At 38.2% G+C, this 25672-nt stretch overlaps 4 protein-coding genes across 4 annotated transcripts; 3 read left to right on the top strand and 1 right to left on the bottom strand.

The window, feature by feature from the left end:
* The first annotated feature begins 2633 nt into the window (after positions 1-2633).
* On the top strand, positions 2634-4381 carry LOC132543652 (uncharacterized). The gene is made up of 3 exons (XM_060207168.1): positions 2634-2690; positions 3170-3425; positions 3906-4381. The coding sequence occupies exons 1-3, from the start codon at positions 2634-2636 to the stop codon at positions 4379-4381; spliced, it is 789 nt and encodes a 262-aa protein (XP_060063151.1).
* A 2607-nt stretch (positions 4382-6988) lies between these two features.
* Positions 6989-8736, top strand: LOC132543651 (uncharacterized). Its single transcript, XM_060207167.1, has 3 exons — positions 6989-7045; positions 7525-7780; positions 8261-8736. Exons 1-3 carry the CDS (start codon positions 6989-6991, stop codon positions 8734-8736), a joined length of 789 nt encoding a protein of 262 aa, XP_060063150.1.
* Positions 8737-11302: 2566 nt separating this feature from the next.
* LOC132543650 (uncharacterized) lies at positions 11303-13047 on the top strand. The gene is made up of 3 exons (XM_060207166.1): positions 11303-11359; positions 11836-12091; positions 12572-13047. Exons 1-3 carry the CDS (start codon positions 11303-11305, stop codon positions 13045-13047), a joined length of 789 nt encoding a protein of 262 aa, XP_060063149.1.
* A 7067-nt stretch (positions 13048-20114) lies between these two features.
* LOC132543649 (toll-like receptor 13) lies at positions 20115-22181 on the bottom strand. Its single transcript, XM_060207165.1, has one exon. It carries the CDS (start codon positions 22179-22181, stop codon positions 20115-20117), a length of 2067 nt encoding a protein of 688 aa, XP_060063148.1.
* Between the last annotated feature and the right edge of the window lie 3491 nt (positions 22182-25672).

The raw sequence follows: 25672 nt of genomic DNA, 5'->3' as shown, positions 1-25672 counted from the left end.
AGGACTGTATATAGTGTACATAGCACCCATCACAGATCATATTTATATATTCTATTGTAGCATTCTTTATAATAGTCCGACTTGTATGCGTCTTACATCTATCTGTTATTACATGTTACTTACTGTGATTCTTTGTTGTTACTTTTTGTCCTGAATGTAAACATCAACAATTTGTAATGTTGAAATCAACAATTTGTAATGTTGACATCAACAATTTGTAATGTAGACATCAACAATTTGTAATGTTGAAAGTTATAGATAGAAGTGTTAAAATATCGTACTGGTGGGATTGTTTTTGTATTGTAACAGTAAAATAATCAATAATAGATATATGTTTCTGTTTTTTATCATAAATACAGTAAAATATCAGTGTTCGTAAAAAGATACTTCTAGTTACAGTTCAAAGCCGCCATCAACCAACGCTAACCATTCACGGCCATTGACCAGTGTATAACATACAGTGAAGCAATGGTTATCTGCTGTATCAAATGTGTCGATGATGTTAGACAGAACGACTAATGAAACGATTATCAAAGAATGATGATCCACGCGAGTTTACTTAATATTCTTTTATTAGGGTAAGATGTTTCGAAAAAAAGTTATCGTTCAATTTTTTAAGGTTTAACAATTAGTCAGTTACTAATATACTGGAAAAAGTCTTTATATTGGTGTTACTAATGCACGTTCCAATCGGCCACTTACATCAAGGCTAGCAACAAAACATATTCAAACAGGAACACGATGGAAAGGTCAAGAAAGCGCAATATGATGAAATTCATCTTCTCTCTGATTTCGTAGTTTACATTTGTTTAAAATTTTATTATTCATTTTGATGTCTCCGCTGGATTTGAATCAGGAGCCGCTGACATTCTACTCTAACGCGGAAACCGATCGAGCTTAGAACAGCTCTCTAGTTGAGCGGTGTATTGCCTGTAGTATTTTACCATTGTTACACACTGGCGTTTTTTTTCAAAATGTAAACAAGATTTGATTAATTGTCACATCGTAATGTTTATTAAGTGACGAATGTCTGTATAAGTGAGGAAACGAAGAAAGTTTTGACAAAAATAGCGGGTAAAATATTAATTGTGTATTTATATGGAGTTATTTATTACAATTAATTTTGCCTCTTCTAACACGCTAATCGAAACTGTTTTTGCTTACCATGCATCTTGTACTAGGAATGTTTTCCTGTTTTTTTTTCGGTTTTATTTTTTGAAGCAAAAAAGGACATGCCATTAGGTGTACCTTACAGATTTTTTCACAGTAACTATCAAATGAGGGTTGTAATTCAGTTGTGATAATCGAGGTATGGAATTAATGGAATGTGAATTTTGAAAATTAAAATATTTTTTGTACACGATGTCATGTGTTATTTACTGCGCGTCATGTAGCCTTCTGTAGTATCCAACCCTGTTCACACTTCACAAGTATTGACTGATATAAACAATTCAAAATTTGAAATACATTGAGAAATTTGGATCTTAGTAAATAGCTGTCTTGATAAATTCGCTTCATATTCTTATTTCGTTTCATGCAATGATAAAAACAGATTTGATAAGGTTTCTATATATCAATGACCGAAATCTGTTTATGGCGACTAATATTGAGAAAATGATAAAGTGATACGATTCTTTTTGTGTATATTCTTATTATGTGTGAAATAATCTGCGAATGACTAGTCCCTGGACGACGAATGAATAAATAAATACATAAATAAATAAATCAATTAACCAACCAAACAACCAACCAACCAACCAATCAACTGACCAACCAAACAACCAACCAACCAACCAACCAACCAACCAAACAACCAACCAACCAACCAACCAACCAACCAATCAACCAACCAACCAACCAACCAACCAATCAATCAATCAACCAACCAACCAACCAACCAACCAACCAACCAACCAACCAACCAACCAACCAATCAATCAATCAATCAATCAATCAATCAATTCTATGCTTCGTACAAATAGAATTACAACATAAAAAAAAATTAAAAAAATGAACACAGAACACGGACATAATATCAGGAGAGAGATAATGAAACATGAAGACTGTCTACTTGTAAAATACCAGGGTCCTAAATCAATGACCTACTTATTCGTAACCTCATTTAACAAAATGTATAATAGATAGTAAATCGCGAGAGAAGTATAGACTGTGAATTCCATCCTTGTATGGAAAGTGAAGCTAACATCTTTATAACCAGTCCAATGGGCACTAATTGAAGAAAATAACTTCCAGATATTTATAATACTCCAAATGACAGAAATCTGAATCTGATTATCGCCCAAATTTGTCGGGTATTTGCCTATATTATAAAGTGTCTAACAGAAAATAAATTATTGTTCCGTGTCCACAGAAAACGGTGATTGCATTCCTATACCATAACCAAACACTCGCACGCCTTTCACGACTCTACTACAGTAAGCCTTTTGCGTCAAATGATAACTATTGATTGGTAGGGTGCGTTCATTCAAAGATACCCGTTACACTAAAGCTGACGAAGCTAAAATCTAAATATAGATCTGACTGCTATGAACATATATAAATATCCGTATATGTTGGCTCGCGCTTACAACACGTGAAGCAAGCGACTAAGGAGCAGCATTTAAAACTTAATCATGAAAATAAGGCTCAACTATCCTGATTTAACGGAAGTTGAAGTTCGACTCAGTGAGGTAAATATATAAACTCATGTCCGCTATATGATTTATGACCGCAACCCAATATAAACAATCACTAGAATTGATATAACTACTGGTTTTATCGAATTATTTATCCATTTGCGGTCTTCTATTTGATTCATTTTATGAAAAAGCAAAATTGCTTGCTGTGTTTCATATAATAACACAACACAAAGACAAAAGTCACGATTCCTCGAGTTTATTTAACGGTGTTTTAATCGTTTGATTTCTGATGAAGTAGTACTCATACAAATCCCCAGGAATAAAGCTTGTTTTTTTTTTCAATTGCTTCATTGTTAGCAAGTTATAACTCGAATACAAAATAGGTTCATACAGTTGCATCTCTTTATTTGCAGTTTTCGATGAATTTGATATTTGAAATGAGCAATAATAAAGTAAAACATCGACTCCTTTTGTGACATCAATGCGGCACGTGTCTGTGTTTTATATCTGCTTATATTTTGTCTATTCAGAGACGGAAGAGAAAGGTTTCATCCCTGCTTAAACGACTGCCCCCTGACTCGGTTATAAAACGCTGGGGAAAGACGATTGCGAGTGAATGCTTGATAAGCAAGGCTTTCACCGATGGCGCTATTGTTGAAGTGGTCCGCAAGTCTAGGATTCGCACACGAAGGCTTTGGAATGGCGTCAAAAGATCAACTGAGCAATGCATGATCACCCTGGCCCGGGATGAACCAAGAGCTCAAATGCCATGTGGACACGCCATCAGTGAGTATTACATTGTGGTCCTGCCATAAAGAGTCACCATGAACAAAATTTCGCGGATTTTATCTCGTTATGAAGGATTTGACCTAATCATGGGATGAGTTAGCATATTGGACAAGATATACGTTATTGAAGCGACATATACATAGCCTGGAACGTTTTGATGAAATGTTTCCATACGAGTTAAGGAAAAGTGATCTAAGTAAGCTCGACTGATAGGTGCCAAGTATTCATTCAAAATGTGTTTTTAAAATCGACTGATAAATTCTTCGCCCAAAATCGTATCATTTCATTCTGAATGTCTTTGAAAAATAATCCTTTCTGCTGAAGCTTTATTCATCAGACTTCTGTACCATTTGCTATTTTGTCTAAAAACAGAATTTATTCGAGATAACGTTATCTAAATTCAGTGCATTACGGTACTTCCTTTTGAAAGAAAGTTGTGATAAAGTTTTGAATGTCGTTATGCCTTTGATATTGTAGCACCTCAGGCACTGTGCGACTATTGCTGGCATGAGCTGGAGAAAGGAAGTTCTGCAATCACTTGCCCATACGTCACAACCATCAAGGGAGACAAATGTGGGTCCAAATGGGATTCCTACACCGTCCAATTATCTGCTGCTATGTCCAAAACAGAAAAGAAATCATTTCAAACCAAGCTCGACAAAAATAGGATCAAACAACAGGAAATAGAATCTACAAACGTATATCCGGATGACATCATGATTTCGCTCCTCCATAAGTCACCAAAACTACGTGGATGTTCGACAGCTCTTATGCGCCGGGCATGTCCTAAATGCTGGAGTGTTATTGAACATGTGGCCGGGTGTCTAACCATGACTTGTCAGTACCCATCATGTCAGTACCGGTTTTGTTTTCGATGTCTTGGTAATTATGTATCGGGAATAGATCATAATAGATGCCATCAAGCACCTTTACAATTTTCTACCGATGAGTAAGTGAACAGACAGCATGCTGGCATTCTAACGACTGTATAATCAACAGGACTGTATATAGTGTACATAGCACCCATCACAGATCATATTTATATATTCTATTGTAGCATTCTTTATAATAGTCCGACTTGTATGCGTCTTACATCTATCTGTTATTACATGTTACTTACTGTGATTCTTTGTTGTTACTTTTTGTCCTGAATGTAAACATCAACAATTTGTAATGTTGAAATCAACAATTTGTAATGTTGACATCAACAATTTGTAATGTAGACATCAACAATTTGTAACATTTTGTAATGTTGAGTTATAGATAGAAGTGTTAAAATATCGTACTGGTGGGATTGTTTTTGTATTGTAACAGTAAAATAATCAATAATAGATATATGTTTCTGTTTTTTATCATAAATACAGTAAAATATCAGTGTTCGTAAAAAGATACTTCTAGTTACAGTTCAAAGCCGCCATCAACCAACGCTAACCATTCACGGCCATTGACCAGTGTATAACATACAGTGAAGCAATGGTTATCTGCTGTATCAAATGTGTCGATGATGTTAGACAGAACGACTAATGAAACGATTATCAAAGAATGATGATCCACGCGAGTTTACTTAATATTCTTTTATTAGGGTAAGATGTTTCGAAAAAAAGTTATCGTTCAATTTTTTAAGGTTTAACAATTAGTCAGTTACTAATATACTGGAAAAAGTCTTTATATTGGTGTTACTAATGCACGTTCCAATCGGCCACTTACATCAAGGCTAGCAACAAAACATATTCAAACAGGAACACGATGGAAAGGTCAAGAAAGCGCAATATGATGAAATTCATCTTCTCTCTGATTTCGTAGTTTACATTTGTTTAAAATTTTATTATTCATTTTGATGTCTCCGCTGGATTTGAATCAGGAGCCGCTGACATTCTACTCTAACGCGGAAACCGATCGAGCTTAGAACAGCTCTCTAGTTGAGCGGTGTATTGCCTGTAGTATTTTACCATTGTTACACACTGGCGTTTTTTTTCAAAATGTAAACAAGATTTGATTAATTGTCACATCGTAATGTTTATTAAGTGACGAATGTCTGTATAAGTGAGGAAACGAAGAAAGTTTTGACAAAAATAGCGGGTAAAATATTAATTGTGTATTTATATGGAGTTATTTATTACAATTAATTTTGCCTCTTCTAACACGCTAATCGAAACTGTTTTTGCTTACCATGCATCTTGTACTAGGAATGTTTTCCTGTTTTTTTTTTCGGTTTTATTTTTTGAAGCAAAAAAGGACATGTCATTAGGTGTACCTTACAGATTTTTTCACAGTAACTATCAAATGAGGGTTGTAATTCAGTTGTGATAATCGAGGTATGGAATTAATGGAATGTGAATTTTGAAAATTAAAATATTTTTTGTACACGATGTCATGTGTTATTTACTGCGCGTCATGTAGCCTTCTGTAGTATCCAACCCTATTCACACTTCACAAGTATTGACTGATATAAACAATTCAAAATTTGAAATACATTGAGAAATTTGGATCTTAGTAAATAGCTGTCTTGATAAATTCGCTTCATATTCTTATTTCGTTTCATGCAATGATAAAAACAGATTTGATAAGGTTTCTATATATCAATGACCGAAATCTGTTTATGGCGACTAATATTGAGAAAATGATAAAGTGATACGATTCTTTTTGTGTATATTCTTATTATGTGTGAAATAATCTGCGAATGACTAGTCCCTGGACGACGAATGAATAAATAAATACATAAATAAATAAATCAATCAACCAACCAAACAACCAACCAACCAACCAATCAACTGACCAACCAACCAACCAACCAACCAACCAAACAACCAACCAACCAACACAACCAACCAACCAATCAACCAACCAACCAACCAACCAACCAACCAACAAACCAACCAATCAATCAATCAATTCTATGCTTCGTACAAATAGAATTACAACATAAAAAAAAATAAAAATGAACACAGAACACGGACATAATATCAGGAGAGAGATAATGAAACATGAAGACTGTCTACTTGTAAAATACCAGGGTCCTAAATCAATGACCTACTTATTCGTAACCTCATTTAACAAAATGTATAATAAATAGTAAATCGCGAGAGAAGTATAGACTGTGAATTCTATCCTTGTATGGAAAGTGAAGCTAACATCTTTATAACCAGTCCAATGGGCACTAATAGAAGAAAATAACTTCCAGATATTTATAATACTCCAAATGACAGTCAGAAATCTGAATCTGATTATCGCCCAAACTTATCGGGTATTTATATTATAAAGTGTCTAACCGAAGTAAATTATCGTTCAATGTCTGCAGAAAACGGTGATTGCATTCCTATACCATAACCAAACACTCGCACGCCTTTCACGACTCTACTACAGTAAGCCTTTTGCGTCAAATGATAACTATTGATTGGTAGGGTGCGTTCATTCAAAGATACCCGTTACACTAAAGCTGACGAAGCTAAAATCTAAATATAGATCTGACTGCTATGAACATATATAAATATCCGTATATGTTGGCTCGCGCTTACAACACGTGAAGCAAGCGACTAAGGAGCAGCATTTAAAACTTAATCATGAAAATAAGGCTCAACTATCCTGATTTAACGGAAGTTGAAGTTCGACTCAGTGAGGTAAATATATAAACTCATGTCCGCTATATGATTTATGACCGCAACCCAATATAAACAATCACTAGAATTGATATAACTACTGGTTTTATCGAATTATTTATCCATTTGCGGTCTTCTATTTGATTCATTTTATGAAAAAGCAAAATTGCTTGCTGTGTTTCATATAATAACACAACACAAAGACAAAAGTCACGATTCCTCGAGTTTATTTAACGGTGTTTTAATCGTTTGATTTCTGATGAAGTAGTACTCATACAAATCCCCAGGAATAAAGCTTGTTTTTTTTTTCAATTGCTTCATTGTTAGCAAGTTATAACTCGAATACAAAATAGGTTCATACAGTTGCATCTCTTTATTTGCAGTTTTCGATGAATTTGATATTTGAAATGAGCAATAATAAAGTAAAACATCGACTCCTTTTGTGACATCAATGCGGCACGTGTCTGTGTTTTATATCTGCTTATATTTTGTCTATTCAGAGACGGAAGAGAAAGGTTTCATCCCTGCTTAAACGACTGCCCCCTGACTCGGTTATAAAACGCTGGGGAAAGACGATTGCGAGTGAATGCTTGATAAGCAAGGCTTTCACCGATGGCGCTATTGTTGAAGTGGTCCGCAAGTCTAGGATTCGCACACGAAGGCTTTGGAATGGCGTCAAAAGATCAACTGAGCAATGCATGATCACCCTGGCCCGGGATGAACCAAGAGCTCAAATGCCATGTGGACACGCCATCAGTGAGTATTACATTGTGGTCCTGCCATAAAGAGTCACCATGAACAAAATTTCGCGGATTTTATCTCGTTATGAAGGATTTGACCTAATCATGGGATGAGTTAGCATATTGGACAAGATATACGTTATTGAAGCGACATATACATAGCCTGGAACGTTTTGATGAAATGTTTCCATACGAGTTAAGGAAAAGTGATCTAAGTAAGCTCGACTGATAGGTGCCAAGTATTCATTCAAAATGTGTTTTTAAAATCGACTGATAAATTCTTCGCCCAAAATCGTATCATTTCATTCTGAATGTCTTTGAAAAATAATCCTTTCTGCTGAAGCTTTATTCATCAGACTTCTGTACCATTTGCTATTTTGTCTAAAAACAGAATTTATTCGAGATAACGTTATCTAAATTCAGTGCATTACGGTACTTCCTTTTGAAAGAAAGTTGTGATAAAGTTTTGAATGTCGTTATGCCTTTGATATTGTAGCACCTCAGGCACTGTGCGACTATTGCTGGCATGAGCTGGAGAAAGGAAGTTCTGCAATCACTTGCCCATACGTCACAACCATCAAGGGAGACAAATGTGGGTCCAAATGGGATTCCTACACCGTCCAATTATCTGCTGCTATGTCCAAAACAGAAAAGAAATCATTTCAAACCAAGCTCGACAAAAATAGGATCAAACAACAGGAAATAGAATCTACAAACGTATATCCGGATGACATCATGATTTCGCTCCTCCATAAGTCACCAAAACTACGTGGATGTTCGACAGCTCTTATGCGCCGGGCATGTCCTAAATGCTGGAGTGTTATTGAACATGTGGCCGGGTGTCTAACCATGACTTGTCAGTACCCATCATGTCAGTACCGGTTTTGTTTTCGATGTCTTGGTAATTATGTATCGGGAATAGATCATAATAGATGCCATCAAGCACCTTTACAATTTTCTACCGATGAGTAAGTGAACAGACAGCATGCTGGCATTCTAACGACTGTATAATCAACAGGACTGTATATAGTGTACATAGCACCCATCACAGATCATATTTATATATTCTATTGTAGCATTCTTTATAATAGTCCGACTTGTATGCGTCTTACATCTATCTGTTATTACATGTTACTTACTGTGATTCTTTGTTGTTACTTTTTGTCCTGAATGTAAACATCAACAATTTGTAATGTTGAAATCAACAATTTGTAATGTTGACATCAACAATTTGTAATGTAGACATCAACAATTTGTAATGTTGAAAGTTATAGATAGAAGTGTTAAAATATCGTACTGGTGGGATTGTTTTTGTATTGTAACAGTAAAATAATCAATAATAGATATATGTTTCTGTTTTTTATCATAAATACAGTAAAATATCAGTGTTCGTAAAAAGATACTTCTAGTTACAGTTCAAAGCCGCCATCAACCAACGCTAACCATTCACGGCCATTGACCAGTGTATAACATACAGTGAAGCAATGGTTATCTGCTGTATCAAATGTGTCGATGATGTTAGACAGAACGACTAATGAAACGATTATCAAAGAATGATGATCCACGCGAGTTTACTTAATATTCTTTTATTAGGGTAAGATGTTTCGAAAAAAAGTTATCGTTCAATTTTTTAAGGTTTAACAATTAGTCAGTTACTAATATACTGGAAAAAGTCTTTATATTGGTGTTACTAATGCACGTTCCAATCGGCCACTTACATCAAGGCTAGCAACAAAACATATTCAAACAGGAACACGATGGAAAGGTCAAGAAAGCGCAATATGATGAAATTCATCTTCTCTCTGATTTCGTAGTTTACATTTGTTTAAAATTTTATTATTCATTTTGATGTCTCCGCTGGATTTGAATCAGGAGCCGCTGACATTCTACTCTAACGCGGAAACCGATCGAGCTTAGAACAGCTCTCTAGTTGAGCGGTGTATTGCCTGTAGTATTTTACCATTGTTACACACTGGCGTTTTTTTTCAAAATGTAAACAAGATTTGATTAATTGTCACATCGTAATGTTTATTAAGTGACGAATGTCTGTATAAGTGAGGAAACGAAGAAAGTTTTGACAAAAATAGCGGGTAAAATATTAATTGTGTATTTATATGGAGTTATTTATTACAATTAATTTTGCCTCTTCTAACACGCTAATCGAAACTGTTTTTGCTTACCATGCATCTTGTACTAGGAATGTTTTCCTGTTTTTTTTTTCGGTTTTATTTTTTGAAGCAAAAAAGGACATGTCATTAGGTGTACCTTACAGATTTTTTCACAGTAACTATCAAATGAGGGTTGTAATTCAGTTGTGATAATCGAGGTATGGAATTAATGGAATGTGAATTTTGAAAATTAAAATATTTTTTGTACACGATGTCATGTGTTATTTACTGCGCGTCATGTAGCCTTCTGTAGTATCCAACCCTATTCACACTTCACAAGTATTGACTGATATAAACAATTCAAAATTTGAAATACATTGAGAAATTTGGATCTTAGTAAATAGCTGTCTTGATAAATTCGCTTCATATTCTTATTTCGTTTCATGCAATGATAAAAACAGATTTGATAAGGTTTCTATGTATCAATGACCGAAATCTGTTTATGGCGACTAATATTGAGAAAATGATAAAGTGATACGATTCTTTTTGTGTATATTCTTATTATGTGTGAAATAATCTGCGAATGACTAGTCCCTGGACGACGAATGAATAAATAAATACATAAATAAATAAATCAATCAACCAACCAAACAACCAACCAACCAACCAATCAACTGACCAACCAACCAACCAACCAACCAACCAAACAACCAACCAACCAACCAACCAACCAACCAACAAACCAACCAATCAATCAATCAATTCTATGCTTCGTACAAATAGAATTACAACATAAAAAAAAATAAAAATGAACACAGAACACGGACATAATATCAGGAGAGAGATAATGAAACATGAAGACTGTCTACTTGTAAAATACCAGGGTCCTAAATCAATGACCTACTTATTCGTAACCTCATTTAACAAAATGTATAATAAATAGTAAATCGCGAGAGAAGTATAGACTGTGAATTCTATCCTTGTATGGAAAGTGAAGCTAACATCTTTATAACCAGTCCAATGGGCACTAATAGAAGAAAATAACTTCCAGATATTTATAATACTCCAAATGACAGTCAGAAATCTGAATCTGATTATCGCCCAAACTTATCGGGTATTTATATTATAAAGTGTCTAACCGAAGTAAATTATCGTTCAATGTCTGCAGAAAACGGTGATTGCATTCCTATACTATAACCAAACACTCGCACGCCTTTCACGACTCTACTACAGTAAGCCTTTTGCGTCAAATGATAACTATTGATTGGTAGGGTGCGTTCATTCAAAGATACCCGTTACACTAAAGCTGACGAAGCTAAAATCTAAATATAGATCTGACTGCTATGAACATATATAAATATCCGTATATGTTGGCTCGCGCTTACAACACGTGAAGCAAGCGACTAAGGAGCAGCATTTAAAACTTAATCATGAAAATAAGGCTCAACTATCCTGATTTAACGGAAGTTGAAGTTCGACTCAGTGAGGTAAATATATAAACTCATGTCCGCTATATGATTTATGACCGCAACCCAATATAAACAATCACTAGAATTGATATAGCTACTGGGTTTATCGAATTATTTATCCATTTGCGGTCTTCTATTTGATTCATTTTATGAAAAAGCAAAACTGCTTGCTGTGTTTCATATAATAACACAACACAAAGACAAAAGTCACGATTCCTCGAGTTTATTTAACGGTGTTTTAATCGTTTGATTTCTGATGAAGTAGTACTTATACAAATCCCCAGGAATAAAGCTTGTTTTTTTCAATTGCTTCATTGTTAGCAAGTTATAACTCGAATACAAAATAGGTTCATACAGTTGCATCTCTTTATTTGCAGTTTTCGATGAATTTGATATTTGAAATGAGCAATAATAAAGTAAAACATCGACTCCTTTTGTGACATCAATGCGGCACGTGTCTGTGTTTTATATCTGCTTATTTTTTGTCTATTCAGAGACGGAAGAGAAAGGTTTCATCCCTGCTTAAACGACTGCCCCCTGACTCGGTTATAAAACGCTGGGGAAAGACGATAGCGAGTGAATGCTTGATAAGCAAGGCTTTCACCGATGGCGCTATTGTTGAAGTGGTCCGCAAGTCTAGGATTCGCACACGAAGGCTTTGGAATGGCGTCAAAAGATCAACTGAGCAATGCATGATCACCCTGGCCCGGGATGAACCAAGAGCTCAAATGCCATGTGGACACGCCATCAGTGAGTATTACATTGTGGTCCTGCCATAAAGAGTCATCATGAACAAAATTTCGCGGATTTTATCTCGTTATGAAGGATTTGACCTAATCATGGGATGAGTTAGCATATTGGACAAGATATACGTTATTGAAGCGACATATACATAGCCTGGAACGTTTTGATGAAATGTTTCCATACGAGTTAAGGAAAAGTGATCTAAGTAAGCTCGACTGATAAGTGCCAAGTATTCATTCAAAATGTGTTTTTAAAATCGACCGATAAATTCTTCGCCCAAAATCGTATCATTTCATTCTGAATGTCTTTGAAAAATAATCCTTTCTGCTGAAGCTTTATTCATCAGACTTCTGTACCATTTGCTATTTTGTCTAAAAACAGAATTTATTCGAGATAACGTTATCTAAATTCAGTGCATTACGGCACTTCCTTTTGAAAGAAAGTTGTGATAAAGTTTTGAATGTCGTTATGCCTTTGATATTGTAGCACCTCAGGCACTGTACGACTATTGCTGGCATGAGCTGGAGAAAGGAAGTTCTGCAATCACTTGCCCATACGTCACAACCATCAAGGGAGACAAATGTGGGTCCAAATGGGATTCCTACACCGTCCAATTATCTGCTGCTATGTCCAAAACAGAAAAGAAATCATTTCAAACCAAGCTCGACAAAAATAGGATCAAACAACAGGAAATAGAATCTACAAACGTATATCCGGATGACATCATGATTTCGCTCCTCCATAAGTCACCAAAACTACGTGGATGTTCGACAGCTCTTATGCGCCGGGCATGTCCTAAATGCTGGAGTGTTATTGAACATGTGGCCGGGTGTCTAACCATGACTTGTCAGTACCCATCATGTCAGTACCGGTTTTGTTTTCGATGTCTTGGTAATTATGTATCGGGAATAGATCATAATAGATGCCATCAAGCACCTTTACAATTTTCTACCGATGAGTAAGTGAACAGACAGCATGCTGGCATTCTAACGACTGTATAATCAACAGGACTGTATATAGTGTACATAGCACCCATCACAGATCATATTTATATATTCTATTGTAGCTTTCTTTATAATAGTCCGACTTGTATGCGTCTTACATCTATCTGTTATTACATGTTACTTACTGTGATTCTTTGTTGTTACTTTTTGTCCTGAATGTAAACATCAACAATTTGTAATGTTGACATCAACAATTTGTAATGTTGACATCAACAATTTGTAATGTAGACATCAACAATTTGTAATGTTGAAATCAACATTTTGTAATGTTGACGGTTATAAATAAAAGTGTTAAAATATCGTACTGGTGGGATTGTTTTTGTATTGTAACAGTAAAATAATCAATAATAGATATATGTTTCTGTTTTTTATCATAAATACAGTAAAATATCAGTGTTCGTAAAAAGATACTTCTAGTTACAGTTCAAAGCCGCCATCAACCAACGCTAACCATTCACGGCCATTGACCAGTGTATAACATACAGTGAAGCAATGGTTATCTGCTGTATCAAATGTGTCGATGATGTTAGACAGAACGACTAATGAAACGATTATCAAAGAATGATGATCCACGCGAGTTTACTTAATATTCTTTTATTAGGGTAAGATGTTTCGAAAAAAAGTTATCGTTCAATTTTTTAAGGTTGAACAATTAGTCAGTTACTAATATACTGGAAAAAGTCTTTATATTGGTGTTACTAATGCACGTTCCAATCGGGCATGTTCATCGAGGCTGGCAAGGAAAAACATTCAAACAGCACCACAATAAAAAGGTCAAAATCTTGGTCCGGCTGTAGTTTGGAGGGCAATTCATTACGTTTGGAGAACCAAAGGCGTCATCGTGAAATAAGGTAACGGAGACGTAACTTCTCAAGTCCGATATCCAAGGAAATATTTGTTATTCCATTTATATGAAAGAAGGCAATAATGACGTCACAGAAAAGCACCACAGTGAAAGAAATAAGACCGCAAAACGACCACACAGTCACAGTTCACTAAAATCAGTACTGTGTAAAATCTAGAAGATAACAAGGATAGGTATATGTATTTGAATGCATATTAAATAAATACATCAACTTAGCGTGTTTAAAAAAGAAACTTTTGTTTTGATTTTGTTTTTTGTTTTTATCAATTGAACGATAATCGGATCAGTTTTGAGCAAAGCAATATGCAATTAGATAACTTAAAAGTACGGTTGTTAAATCTCACCATCCATTATTAGGTGGTACATGTTAAGATTAGCTGGTTTTCTTATCTTATGACCAGAACGCGTCAGTTCGAATCATACAAAAAATACCATAGACCCATATTTTGAAAGGAAATGCGATTCGCAACCACTGATTGATATGATATGATATTTTTTCAACATAAAGCATCAGGATATGATCATTCAAATTTCTATAACTTGATCTGCGGAAAATACGCTGGCATACTCACACTAACCCAGGCTGGCATACTCACACTAACCCAGGCTGGCATACTCACACTAGCCTAGGCTGGCATACTCACACTAACCCAGGCTGGCATACTCACACTAACCCAGGCTGGCATACTCACACTAGCCTAGGCTGGCATACTCACACTAACCCAGGCTGGCATACTCACACTAGCCTAGGCTGGCATACTCACACTAACCCAGGCTGGCATACTCACACTAGCCTAGACTGGCATACTCACACTAACCCAGGCTGGCATACTCACACTGATCTAGGCTGGCATGATCACACTGACCCAGGCTGGCATACTCACACTGACCCAGGCTGGCATACTCACACTAACCCAGGCTGGCATACTCACACTAACCCAGGCTGGCATACTCACACTAACCCAGGCTGGCATACTCACACTAGTCTAGGCTGGCATACCCACACTAACCCAGGCTGGCATACTCACACTAGCCCAGGCTGGCATACTCACACTAACCCAGGCTGGCATACTCACACTAACCCAGGCTGGCATACTCACACTATCCTAGGCTGGCATACTCACACTAACCCAGGCTGGCATACTCACACTAGCCCAGGCTGGCATACTCACACTAACCAAGACACTAACCCAGGCTGGCATTCTCACACTAACCCAGGCTGGCATTCTCACACTACCCTAGGCTGGCATACTCACACTAACCCAGGCTGGCATACTCACACTAACCCAGGCTGGCATACTCACACTAGCCTAGGCTGGCATACTCACACTAACCCAGGCTGGCATACTCACACTAACCCAGGCTGGCATACTCACACTAGCCTAGGCTGGCATACTCACACTAGCCTAGACTGGCATACTCACACTAACCTAGGCTGGCATACTCACACTAACCCAGGCTGGCATACTCACACTAACCCAGGCTGGCATACTCACACTAACCTAGGCTGGCATGCTCACACTAACCCAGGCTGGCATACTCACACTAACCCAGGCTGGCATACTCACACTAACCCAGGCTGGCATACTCACACTAACCTAGGCTGGCATACTCACACTAACCTAGGCTGGCATACTCACACTAACCCAGGCTGGCATGCTCACACTAAGCTAGTCTGGCATACTCACACTAACCTAGGCTGGCTTGCTCACACTAACCCAGGCTGGCATACTCACACTAACCCAGGCTGGCATACTCACACTAGCCTAGACTGGCATACTCACACTAACCTAGGCTGGCATACTCACACTAACCCAGGCTGGCATACTCACACTTACCCAGGCTGGCATACTCACACTAGCCTAGGCTGGCATACTCACACTAACCCAGGCTGGCATACTCACACTAACCCAGGCTGGCATACTCACACTAACCCAGGCTGGCATACTCACACTAACCCAGGCTGGCATACTCACACTGACCCAGGCTGGCATACTCACACTAGCCTAGGCTGGCTTTCTCACACAAACCCAGGCTCACACTAACCCAGGCTGGCATACTCACACTAACCCAGGCTGGCATACTCACACTAGTCTAGGCTGGCATACTCACACTAACCCAGGCTGGCATACTCACACTAACCCAGGCTGGCATGCTCACACTAACCTAGGCTGGCATACTCACACTAACCCAGGCTGGTTTGCTCACACTAAGCTAGTCTGGCTAACTCACACTAACCGAGGCTGGCTAGCTCACACTAACCCAGGCTGGCATACTCACACTGATCTAGGCTGGCATGATCACACTGACCTAGGCTGGCTTGCTCACACTAACCTAGGCTGGCATGCTCACACTAACCCAGGCTGGCATACTCACACTAACCCAGGCTGGCATACTCACACTAGCCTAGGCTGGCATACTCACACTAGCCTAGACTGGCATACTCACACTAACCTAGGCTGGCATACTCACACTAACCCAGGCTGGCATACTCACACTAACCCAGGCTGGCATACTCACACTAGCCTAGGCTGGCATACTCACACTAACCCAGGCTGGCATACTCACACTAACCCAGGCTGGCATACTCACACTAACCCAGGCTGGCATACTCACACTAGCCTAGGCTGGCATACTCACACTAACCCAGGCTGGCATACTCACACTAACCCAGGCTGGCATACTCACACTAACCGAGGCTGGCATACTCACACTAACCTAGGCTGGCTTGCTCACACTAACCTAGGCTGGCATACTCACACTAACCTAGGCTGGCTTGCTCACACTAACCCAGGCTGGCATACTCACACTAACCTAGGCTGGCATGCTCACACTAACCTAGGCTGGCATGCTCACACTAACCCAGGCTGGCATGCTCACACTAACCTAGGCTGGCATGCTCACACTAAGCTAGACTGGCATGCTCACACTAACCCAGGCTGGCATACTCACACTAGCCTAGGCTGGCATGCTCACACTAAGCTAGGCTGGCATGCTCACACTAAGCTAGGCTGGCATGCTCACACTAACTCAGGCTGGCATGATTACACTAACCTAGGCTGGCATGCTCACACTAGCCTAGGCTGGCATACTCACACTAGCCTAGACTGGCATACTCACACTAACCTAGGCTGGCATACTCACACTAGCCTAGGCTGGCATACTCACACTAGCCTAGACTGGCATACTCACACTAACCTAGGCTGGCATACTCACACTAACCCAGGCTGGCTTGCTCACACTAACCCAGGCTGGCATACTCACACTAACCCAGGCTGGCATACTCACACTAGCCTAGGCTGGCATACTCACACTAACCCAGGCTGGCATACTCACACTAACCCAGGCTGGCATACTCACACTAACCCAGGCTGGCATACTCACACTAGCCTAGGCTGGCATACTCACACTAACCCAGGCTGGCATACTCACACTAACCCAGGCTGGCATACTCACACTAACCCAGGCTGGCTTGCTCACACTAAGCTAGTCTGGCATACTCACACTAACCTAGGCTGGCTTGCTCACACTAACCCAGGCTGGCATACTCACACTGATCTAGGCTGGCATGATCACACTGACCTAGGCTGGCTTGCTCACACTAACCTAGGCTGGCATGCTCACACTAACCCAGGCTGGCATGCTCACACTAACCTAGGCTGGCATGCTCACACTAAGCTAGACTGGCATGCTCACACTAACCCAGGCTGGCATGATTACACTAACCTAGCCTGGCATGCTCACACTAAGCTAGGCTGGCATGCTCACACTAAGCTAGGCTGGCATGCTCACACTAACTCAGGCTGGCATGATTACACTAACCTAGGCTGGCATGCTCACACTAACCTAGGCTGGCATGCTCACACTAACTCAGGCTGGCATGATTACACTAACCTAGGCTGGCATGCTCACACTAACCTAGGCTGGCATGCTCACACTAACCTAGGCTGGCATGCTCACTACTCACACTAACCCAGGCTGGCACGCTCACACTAAACTAGGCTGGCATGCTCACACTAATCTAGGCTGGCATGCTCACACTAACCTAGGCTGATACATAACAGTACTTAACAATAGAAACAGGACTTGTAGAACATTTAATATTTAAGATAAAATGATAAAAACAGATGGAAGCAATTATAAACATCAAAAGTAACCCCAAGCTATTAACGTATAAATCAAGTTTTGACAGCCAGTAAGCCAGTTTGAAGACTGAAAAATCACTAAGAACAGGTTTACGTACACATAAGGTAACAATCAACCGAGTCATGAAACATCAGACACAGTCATACAAAATATAGTGCGTACAAAGTCCATCCATCATCGATTACAGAACACAGCTGTATTATTGTGTAAAACACTCAAATAAGTTGAACAGAGGAAATCGCAGAACATCATGGCATCTTAATAAATGCAGCTGATCTGACTTGGATATCCAGCACTGATATATAAATCTATCGATATAGGACCTACACAAACGTTTCGTTCCTTCATGATAATAAACCAGAATCCATTATCTCAGAAACTACTTACAGTCTGGAAACAGCTCTTGTTTTTATAGGTTAAATAACAATAAATACATTTACATAAACAATACACAACTTAATTAAAACATTGAGTAGAATGGACTTTGTATCTTCCTCTTACGACTTAATTATATATATATATAAATCCACAAATAAGCGTTGGAAAAACTGAAAACTGATTCTACATTCTTGGCCCTCATAAGCTTATCACTTACCATATGATACAGTGAAACGAGGGGAAGTAACTCTGGGAGATTCGAATTAATTTTCTACAAAGGGATGATCCGCTTATTGTATAAAGAGTATGATCGAACTATTAAATCATTAAAAAATTTTACAACATAATCTGTTCAGATTTGGACTTTTTTCGATGTTCATACCATACCCATCGTTTAAAATGTAAACAGGTATGTATATAGTGTAATTTTTACCTGAAATTTCAGTTATAAATTATATACATATAAGCTGACTGGGGATTAAAGTCTATGCTTTGTGAGCAACCTCGGTACCAGTGATGGCCTAAAGGAACTAAATGGTTAGATATTCATTTCATAACTGATTAAAAACATGATAACATTTGAATATCTGCTAAAATTGTGTACTTTCTGGTAATTATGATATTTTAAAGTTTGCATAACCATTTTATTAACAACATGAAAAAAAAAATAAAAAGTAAAAAAATAAAATAAATTAAGAACAACCCAACACTAATTCATATTATCGTTCAGAGAGTGTAAACAATGTCTTTGCGCACGCAATTTTAGATTAAGATGTATCTAAATTAATATCCTTCGCTCTGTCATGCGTATAGCGTGAAACAAGCGGTCATATTACAAAGTAAGAATTGAAACATGGCGGGCAAATTAAGTTTTAGCTAATTACATAGTTATACATAGTATGATACCATATCAAAACGGCGGCTTAAAACGAGGCTCCGAATGGTCACGTGATGAACTCGGCTTCTCCGATCAAAAGAGCGATAGGTGGTAGACTTAACAGCGAGTGTCGACTAGCGGTAGTTTGAAGCTGATAATCTTTATCAATTTCTTCCAGAGAGTGTTGTAATTTTGCGAAGAGTCTAATTTTTAATATTACAAATCTTGACCGCAACCAAACGGATGTGGAAAAAAGCCGAAATCTATCCATTTAAAAGGAGGTGTTCAAGTTTTCACTAGACCATCGTCAGGTAAAAGGTTAGCAAATGCTCTATTAGAATGTTAAAATGTGCTTTAACATGGTCACTATAGTGAAATTATAAATGCTTTACAAAATGTAGGGTAGATTCCACAACAAAACGCAGACATTGAAATATGAATAATAACCTCTGTTCACTACTTACACACAAACATCCAGGGAACCAAATGGAATCGTTGCATTATGTTAGTACTGCGGTCAAAATATTGTAGAAAATTGAAATCACAACTGTCGGCTTTGTAAAATAAAAATGACGGTGGCATTTAAATCAGAGTTGTCTCTCTTCTTATAAGACTCTTACATTTTGAAAGTTTTGTATTATATCAAATAATTTGTCTAGCTCAGAAATTCAGCGTTTAGAACGTTGACCTGTTCCACGCCCATTAGCTTATGGCACAAACAAAACTGAAAATACAGACACTCGGTTCTTTGTGAGTCAATCACTGAAGTGCATCTAAAAGTTTCTGAAAGAATTCCGGCCGAGTACTCTTATCATTTTTCCACTCGATATAGGTAACGGCATGTATAAGGCTCTGAATAGTATCATGGTTAGGTTGATGGCTGATGTCTTCCAACATGACGATTACAACTGACGCTGTACCTTCTGCTATCACCCTCTGGTAGGCCGTCGTCGCCTCAAATTGACACCACTCACTTTTAACAAAGTCACGTGAGAAAACCAGTATCACTTTCCGACTCACTTTCATGTTGTTTGTAATATTATCTGCAATGAAATTACCCGGAAGAAAATCCCTCTCATGGAGGCAAAGACGAAGCTTCCGCTGTTTCTCTAGGAACGGAAGTAGATGATTAATTACCCAGAGTCTATTGTCAATGTGATGTGCAACGAACGCATCATACACAAATTCTTCGCCGTCTGGAAGATGGTCGTATGGTTGTAAGGAGCGAACAAGTAGCATTCTGTGTTTTATATGATAACGTCCTTTGTACACGATAAATGCTAGTAGCAGGAGCACTGCCGCTAAACAGCCTAATCCAACCCCGATAACATCCTGGGCTCGAACAGGGGGATTACATTCGTGTTTGTCAGGTTCATATTGGTCCACGGTCTTTTCCTTCCATTCATCCGGGTACAAACACTCATATAACTTTGGATAATGCTTACTGAGTTTTTCGTGGTTTTCTGCTAGCCAGTCTCTAAACCACAAAAAGTCGCACGTGCATTGGAATGGGTTATTTGAAGCAGAGAAATATCTCAAATTGTTCCAGATATGCATTGGAAAAGAGGTTTCATTAAACACTGCAATTTGGTTTCCCGATAAAATTATTTCTTTTAAAGGTAAATTCGTGAAAATTTCGGAATCCCATCTTTTTATATAATTACCTTGCAGCTGAAGTATTGTCAAATTTGTCATTGTTGAAAGAAAGGAAATATTATCGACCATGCCATATTTGATTTTGAAGTCTCTCATATTGACTAAATGGGAGAACATGTCCGAAAGATGTTCGGATACATTCTTGAAAATGACATTGGTGAAATGTATCGTCTGTATATTGGGACTTTGTTTGAACATTTTGATATGTTCGCTTCGAAGATGTAATTTTTCACTTGTAGTAAGACGAAGTTCATGCAGCGTGGAAGCGTTAAAGGCATGTGGACCAATATCCACTCTCTCACTTACGTATTTAAGTAAGATTTTACTAATTTTTGGAAGCCGAGAAAAGACATTATCTGGAATTTTGAAAATGTGATAGTTATTACTCAAAATTAAGTCCTCCAATTGAGAAAGACAATGGCCTTCTGAGAGGAAAATTGAAATGTCAGACAGGTAATTCCAAGAGAGATCCAGAATCCGCAATTTGTTTGAGAAGTTCCCACAGAATTTTAGTCCATTTGACTCAATTCTATTATCGGACAAGTTAACGAGTTCAATGTGACTTAAATTTTCAGCGAATGGAAACGTTTCGAGGCTATTGTTTGTCAGGTCTAGACTTTGAAGAAACGGAAACACGTGGCTAAAAAAAGAAGCATTGAACTTTTCGATTATATTGGACCTGAGAGTTACGTGACGTATGTTTCTGAGAGGAGACACATGTGGGTACATCCATTTTATGTCCATATAGTTCATACAGTCCATATTTAATTTTGTTATATTTGTCATCTCCAAAGCCGCTAGCAGTTCCTCTAAACGTAGCTTTCTGTTCCCATTGACGTTCAAGTGACTTAACCAATGCAAATCCCTGAATGAATTATTGGACAGACTCGTTATGTTACAGTGATCAAGTTTAATGCTTGTAATGTTCAGCGCTTTAATGTTCGAAAATAAATCACTTGTAACGTGTGTGAAATTGTTCCATGACAGCAAGACATGTGTGATGTTGCTGCGCAGGGTTGGGATATTTTGTAGCTTCAGGTTTCTACAATCCGCAGTAACGTTATGACATTTACATACAGAGCACCCATCGCTGACGGCGCGTTGGAAGGAAGTTGCATCAGCACACACACCAACAACCGCAAAGGTCACAAATATCCACAATCTCGTCATGACTTTTTGAAGAGAAATTGCGTTGATTAGGTCACGCTTTGTTTGACTGCCAGTTGAATTAGATACACTGTGAAAAAGATAAACAGAACATTACAAGGTAATTTTGACAAATCAGGAGTAAATCATTTGACAAACTTGACAAACGAAGCACGCAGGGTCGGGCAGAATCAGGCAGGATCGGGCAGAATTTACAGGATTAATACCATCATATGTTACCCCGATTCTGTCCGATCCTTTAAATCGTCTTTCGGTCTTGCGCAATCAAAACAGATATGTGTGTTTTATGGAATACGTCTTTAAAAACTGTTCATAGTGTTTAACATATGAAGATATGCAAAGAAATTCGTTAAAATAATTACAACGACGCTATTCTACCCTGATTCCGCCCGATCATGTAAATCGTCTTTCGTGTAGTGCCCACACCAACAAAGAGTGAACGCGAACGTACACAAGGACATGAGCCCACGGGTGGGGATCGGCAACAGGAAATCACCCAGCCAGAGAACAAAAACAACATAGAGAGGACAGACGATGGGGAGATCGTGGCACCGTGGCTAACGAACATCGTCAGTATACCGACAGACGGAGACATAACAATACACATAGAAGATAGGATCCCTGTTGTTTGCAGAGTTATCGAACTTGGCTGGCCTATCATTAAAAGTAAACGATAACAGATGGATTGGTCGTAATCGTTGTGCAGTACATCGTAATGCCAAACGGGGGAGTGGAGGGGTTGGAGTTTTTATGTCCTTAACGGTAGGATGGGGAAGGACAATAGCACACGTGTCGCTCGGTACAGGTAATAACACATCTAATATAACGACCAGAGGGGATTAAGGATGACTGTCCAGCAAAAACTGGAAGTATGTCGACTGTGGTTGAGGCTATGCCGTAATACAGAAGACCGTACGGTGAAGCGGCTCCACGAGTGGTCCAAATCCAGGGCAGGGTTGGAATAAGTGTGCTGGAAAAAGTTTTAATGGATCATAATCTTCATACCCTGTTAATACCTATGTTAAGATCACAAACATATTTTTATAGTTCTACATAGTCAAATATGCTTTATTGTTTTTTAAGTATTTTAAATTGATTATCGAGTCGGAATTCTCATCCGTTTATGGTTTAGTCTTAGGATACACGGATTAGCGACAGGTATTACAAACATACCATGTGACACCAGAGAAAAACAAACACAAACTACAGATTGTGGTGAGTCATACATATAAAATATTGTTTAGTCGGAGATACCATGTATCTAGAGGTTGCCAGTCTGTGATTAATTTCGTCTACTTTATAATAGTGAACCTGACCTTACTTGTGCATAGTAACCGATGGTATGTGGTTTAAATACACGTACACGACATGGGAATACTTTAGTAGCAATGTTAGTTCACGACAATACATAAGCCAACAAACATTTTTAACATAGTAGTTCATAAACGTACATCATATACTTAAATAATTATGAAATGATATAACTGATAACCATGATATCAGTTTTTATATTATCGTGCATTGACTGGTATAATGTATGGCGTCATGGGTAAGTGGACCTCGCGTGTTGAAATGCGGCAGGTTTAAGGCGGAATGCGCCATCATTTTAAATGCCTACGAATGGATTGGATAATGAATCTATGGCTGTATTTTAGGAAATTTGATGACATATTGCTATAAAAAGTAAGTCTAACGTAAGTACATTTTAGCTGGAAACACAGTTATGAAGTTGGAACTGAGATGGCCTATATTTACTTATGACAAAGTTCGATTCAGGCTAATCTATGTATGAATCCAGATGGCCTTGTGTGGGCGACACCTGTAGGTTCTAGGTGGTCCTGTGTTGGCGACACCTGAAGGTTCTAGATGAACCAAATGACTGTATTCTCTATGGAAATCATGTGCTATGGACAAAATTGTTCCAGTATGTACCTATCTTTATGAACAAACATGTATATGCATGTCTCATTGTACCCGATATGCCGTATGATCCTGATTTTGTTCGGTGTTACAACTGTATAGACATTTACCCGATATACCGTATGATCCTGACTGTGTTCTGTGTTACCACTGTACAGACATGTACCCGATATACTGTATGATCCAGACTGTGTTCTGTGTTACCACTGTACAGACGTGTACCCGATATACCGTATGATCCTGACTGTGTTCTGTGTTACCACTGTACAGACATGTACCCGATATGCTGTATGATCCTGACTGTGACCACTGTACAGACATGTACCCGATATGCTGTATGATCCTGACTGTGTTCTGTGTGACCACTGTACAGACATGTACCCGATATGCTGTATGATCCTGACTGTGTTCTCTGTGACCACTGTACAGACATGTACCCGATATGCTGTATGATCCTGACTGTGTTCTGTGTGACCACTGTACAGACATGTACTCGACATGCTGTATGATCCTGTGTTCTGTGTGACCACTGTACAGACATGTACCCGACATGCTGTATGATCCTGACTGTGTTCTGTGTTACCACTGTACACACATGTACCCGATATACCGTATGATCCTGACTGTGTTCTCTGTGACCACTGTACAGACGTGTACCCGATATACCGTATGATCCTGACTGTGTTCTGTGTGACCACTGTACAGATATGTACCCGATATACTCTATGATCCTGACTGTGTTCTGTGTGACCACTGTACAGATATGTACCCGATATACTCTATGATTCTGACTGTGTTCTGTGTTACCACTGTACAGACATGTACCCGATATGCTGTATGATCCTGACTGTGACCACTGTACAGACATGTACCCGATATGCTGTATGATCCTGACTGTGTTCTGTTATGATTTAAATATATTATGAAAATTTTATCATCTTATTACAAACGATTATCTATACCATGATCCTTCTGTGTTCCTGTTTACCACTGTACGACATGTACAGATATGCTGTATGATCCTGTTTGTGATTCATGTCTTATAATATAATTTATACATGCAGTACCGGAAGTGCCTTATAAATCGGTCAGATTTATGAAGATATTGTATATTTCTTTGTATTACGATAAAATATTAATTATTATTGATATAACTCTACATTCACCCACAAACACAACACCTGTTTAACAGTATGAAGTACAAACCATATCCCCATAAAATACCGTAAAACATACCTACACTTCGCGAAATATCAAAATTCAAATTATATCGCATTTTAAATACGTAATATATGAATATTTTGGTGTGTTTCTGTGTAAGTACTATACTTTACTTCCTGTTAGAAGACACATACAGTCAACCCAGTAACTGTTTGTATACATGATTTAAAAATACTTATCATAAATAATTGAACATCACCAGGTGTATGACAAAGATCACAAACACTCATGGACGCTTGGCTAGGTGTATCCCATCATATTTAGACGTAACATTTGCCCTAGCCTCCTTCATCTTATGACACAACCAGTAGAAGATTAGAGTGTGACGTTTCGATGACTACACGGTCACCTTC

This window comes from Ylistrum balloti, unplaced genomic scaffold, assembly GCF_031769215.1.
Source record: "Ylistrum balloti isolate Yb309-2 unplaced genomic scaffold, AGI_CSIRO_Ybal_v1 Utg369760, whole genome shotgun sequence".
Taxonomy (NCBI): domain Eukaryota; kingdom Metazoa; phylum Mollusca; class Bivalvia; order Pectinida; family Pectinidae; genus Ylistrum; species Ylistrum balloti.
The sequence above is the reverse complement of the archived record's forward strand: the minus strand, read 5'-3'. Positions and strand labels throughout refer to the sequence as shown.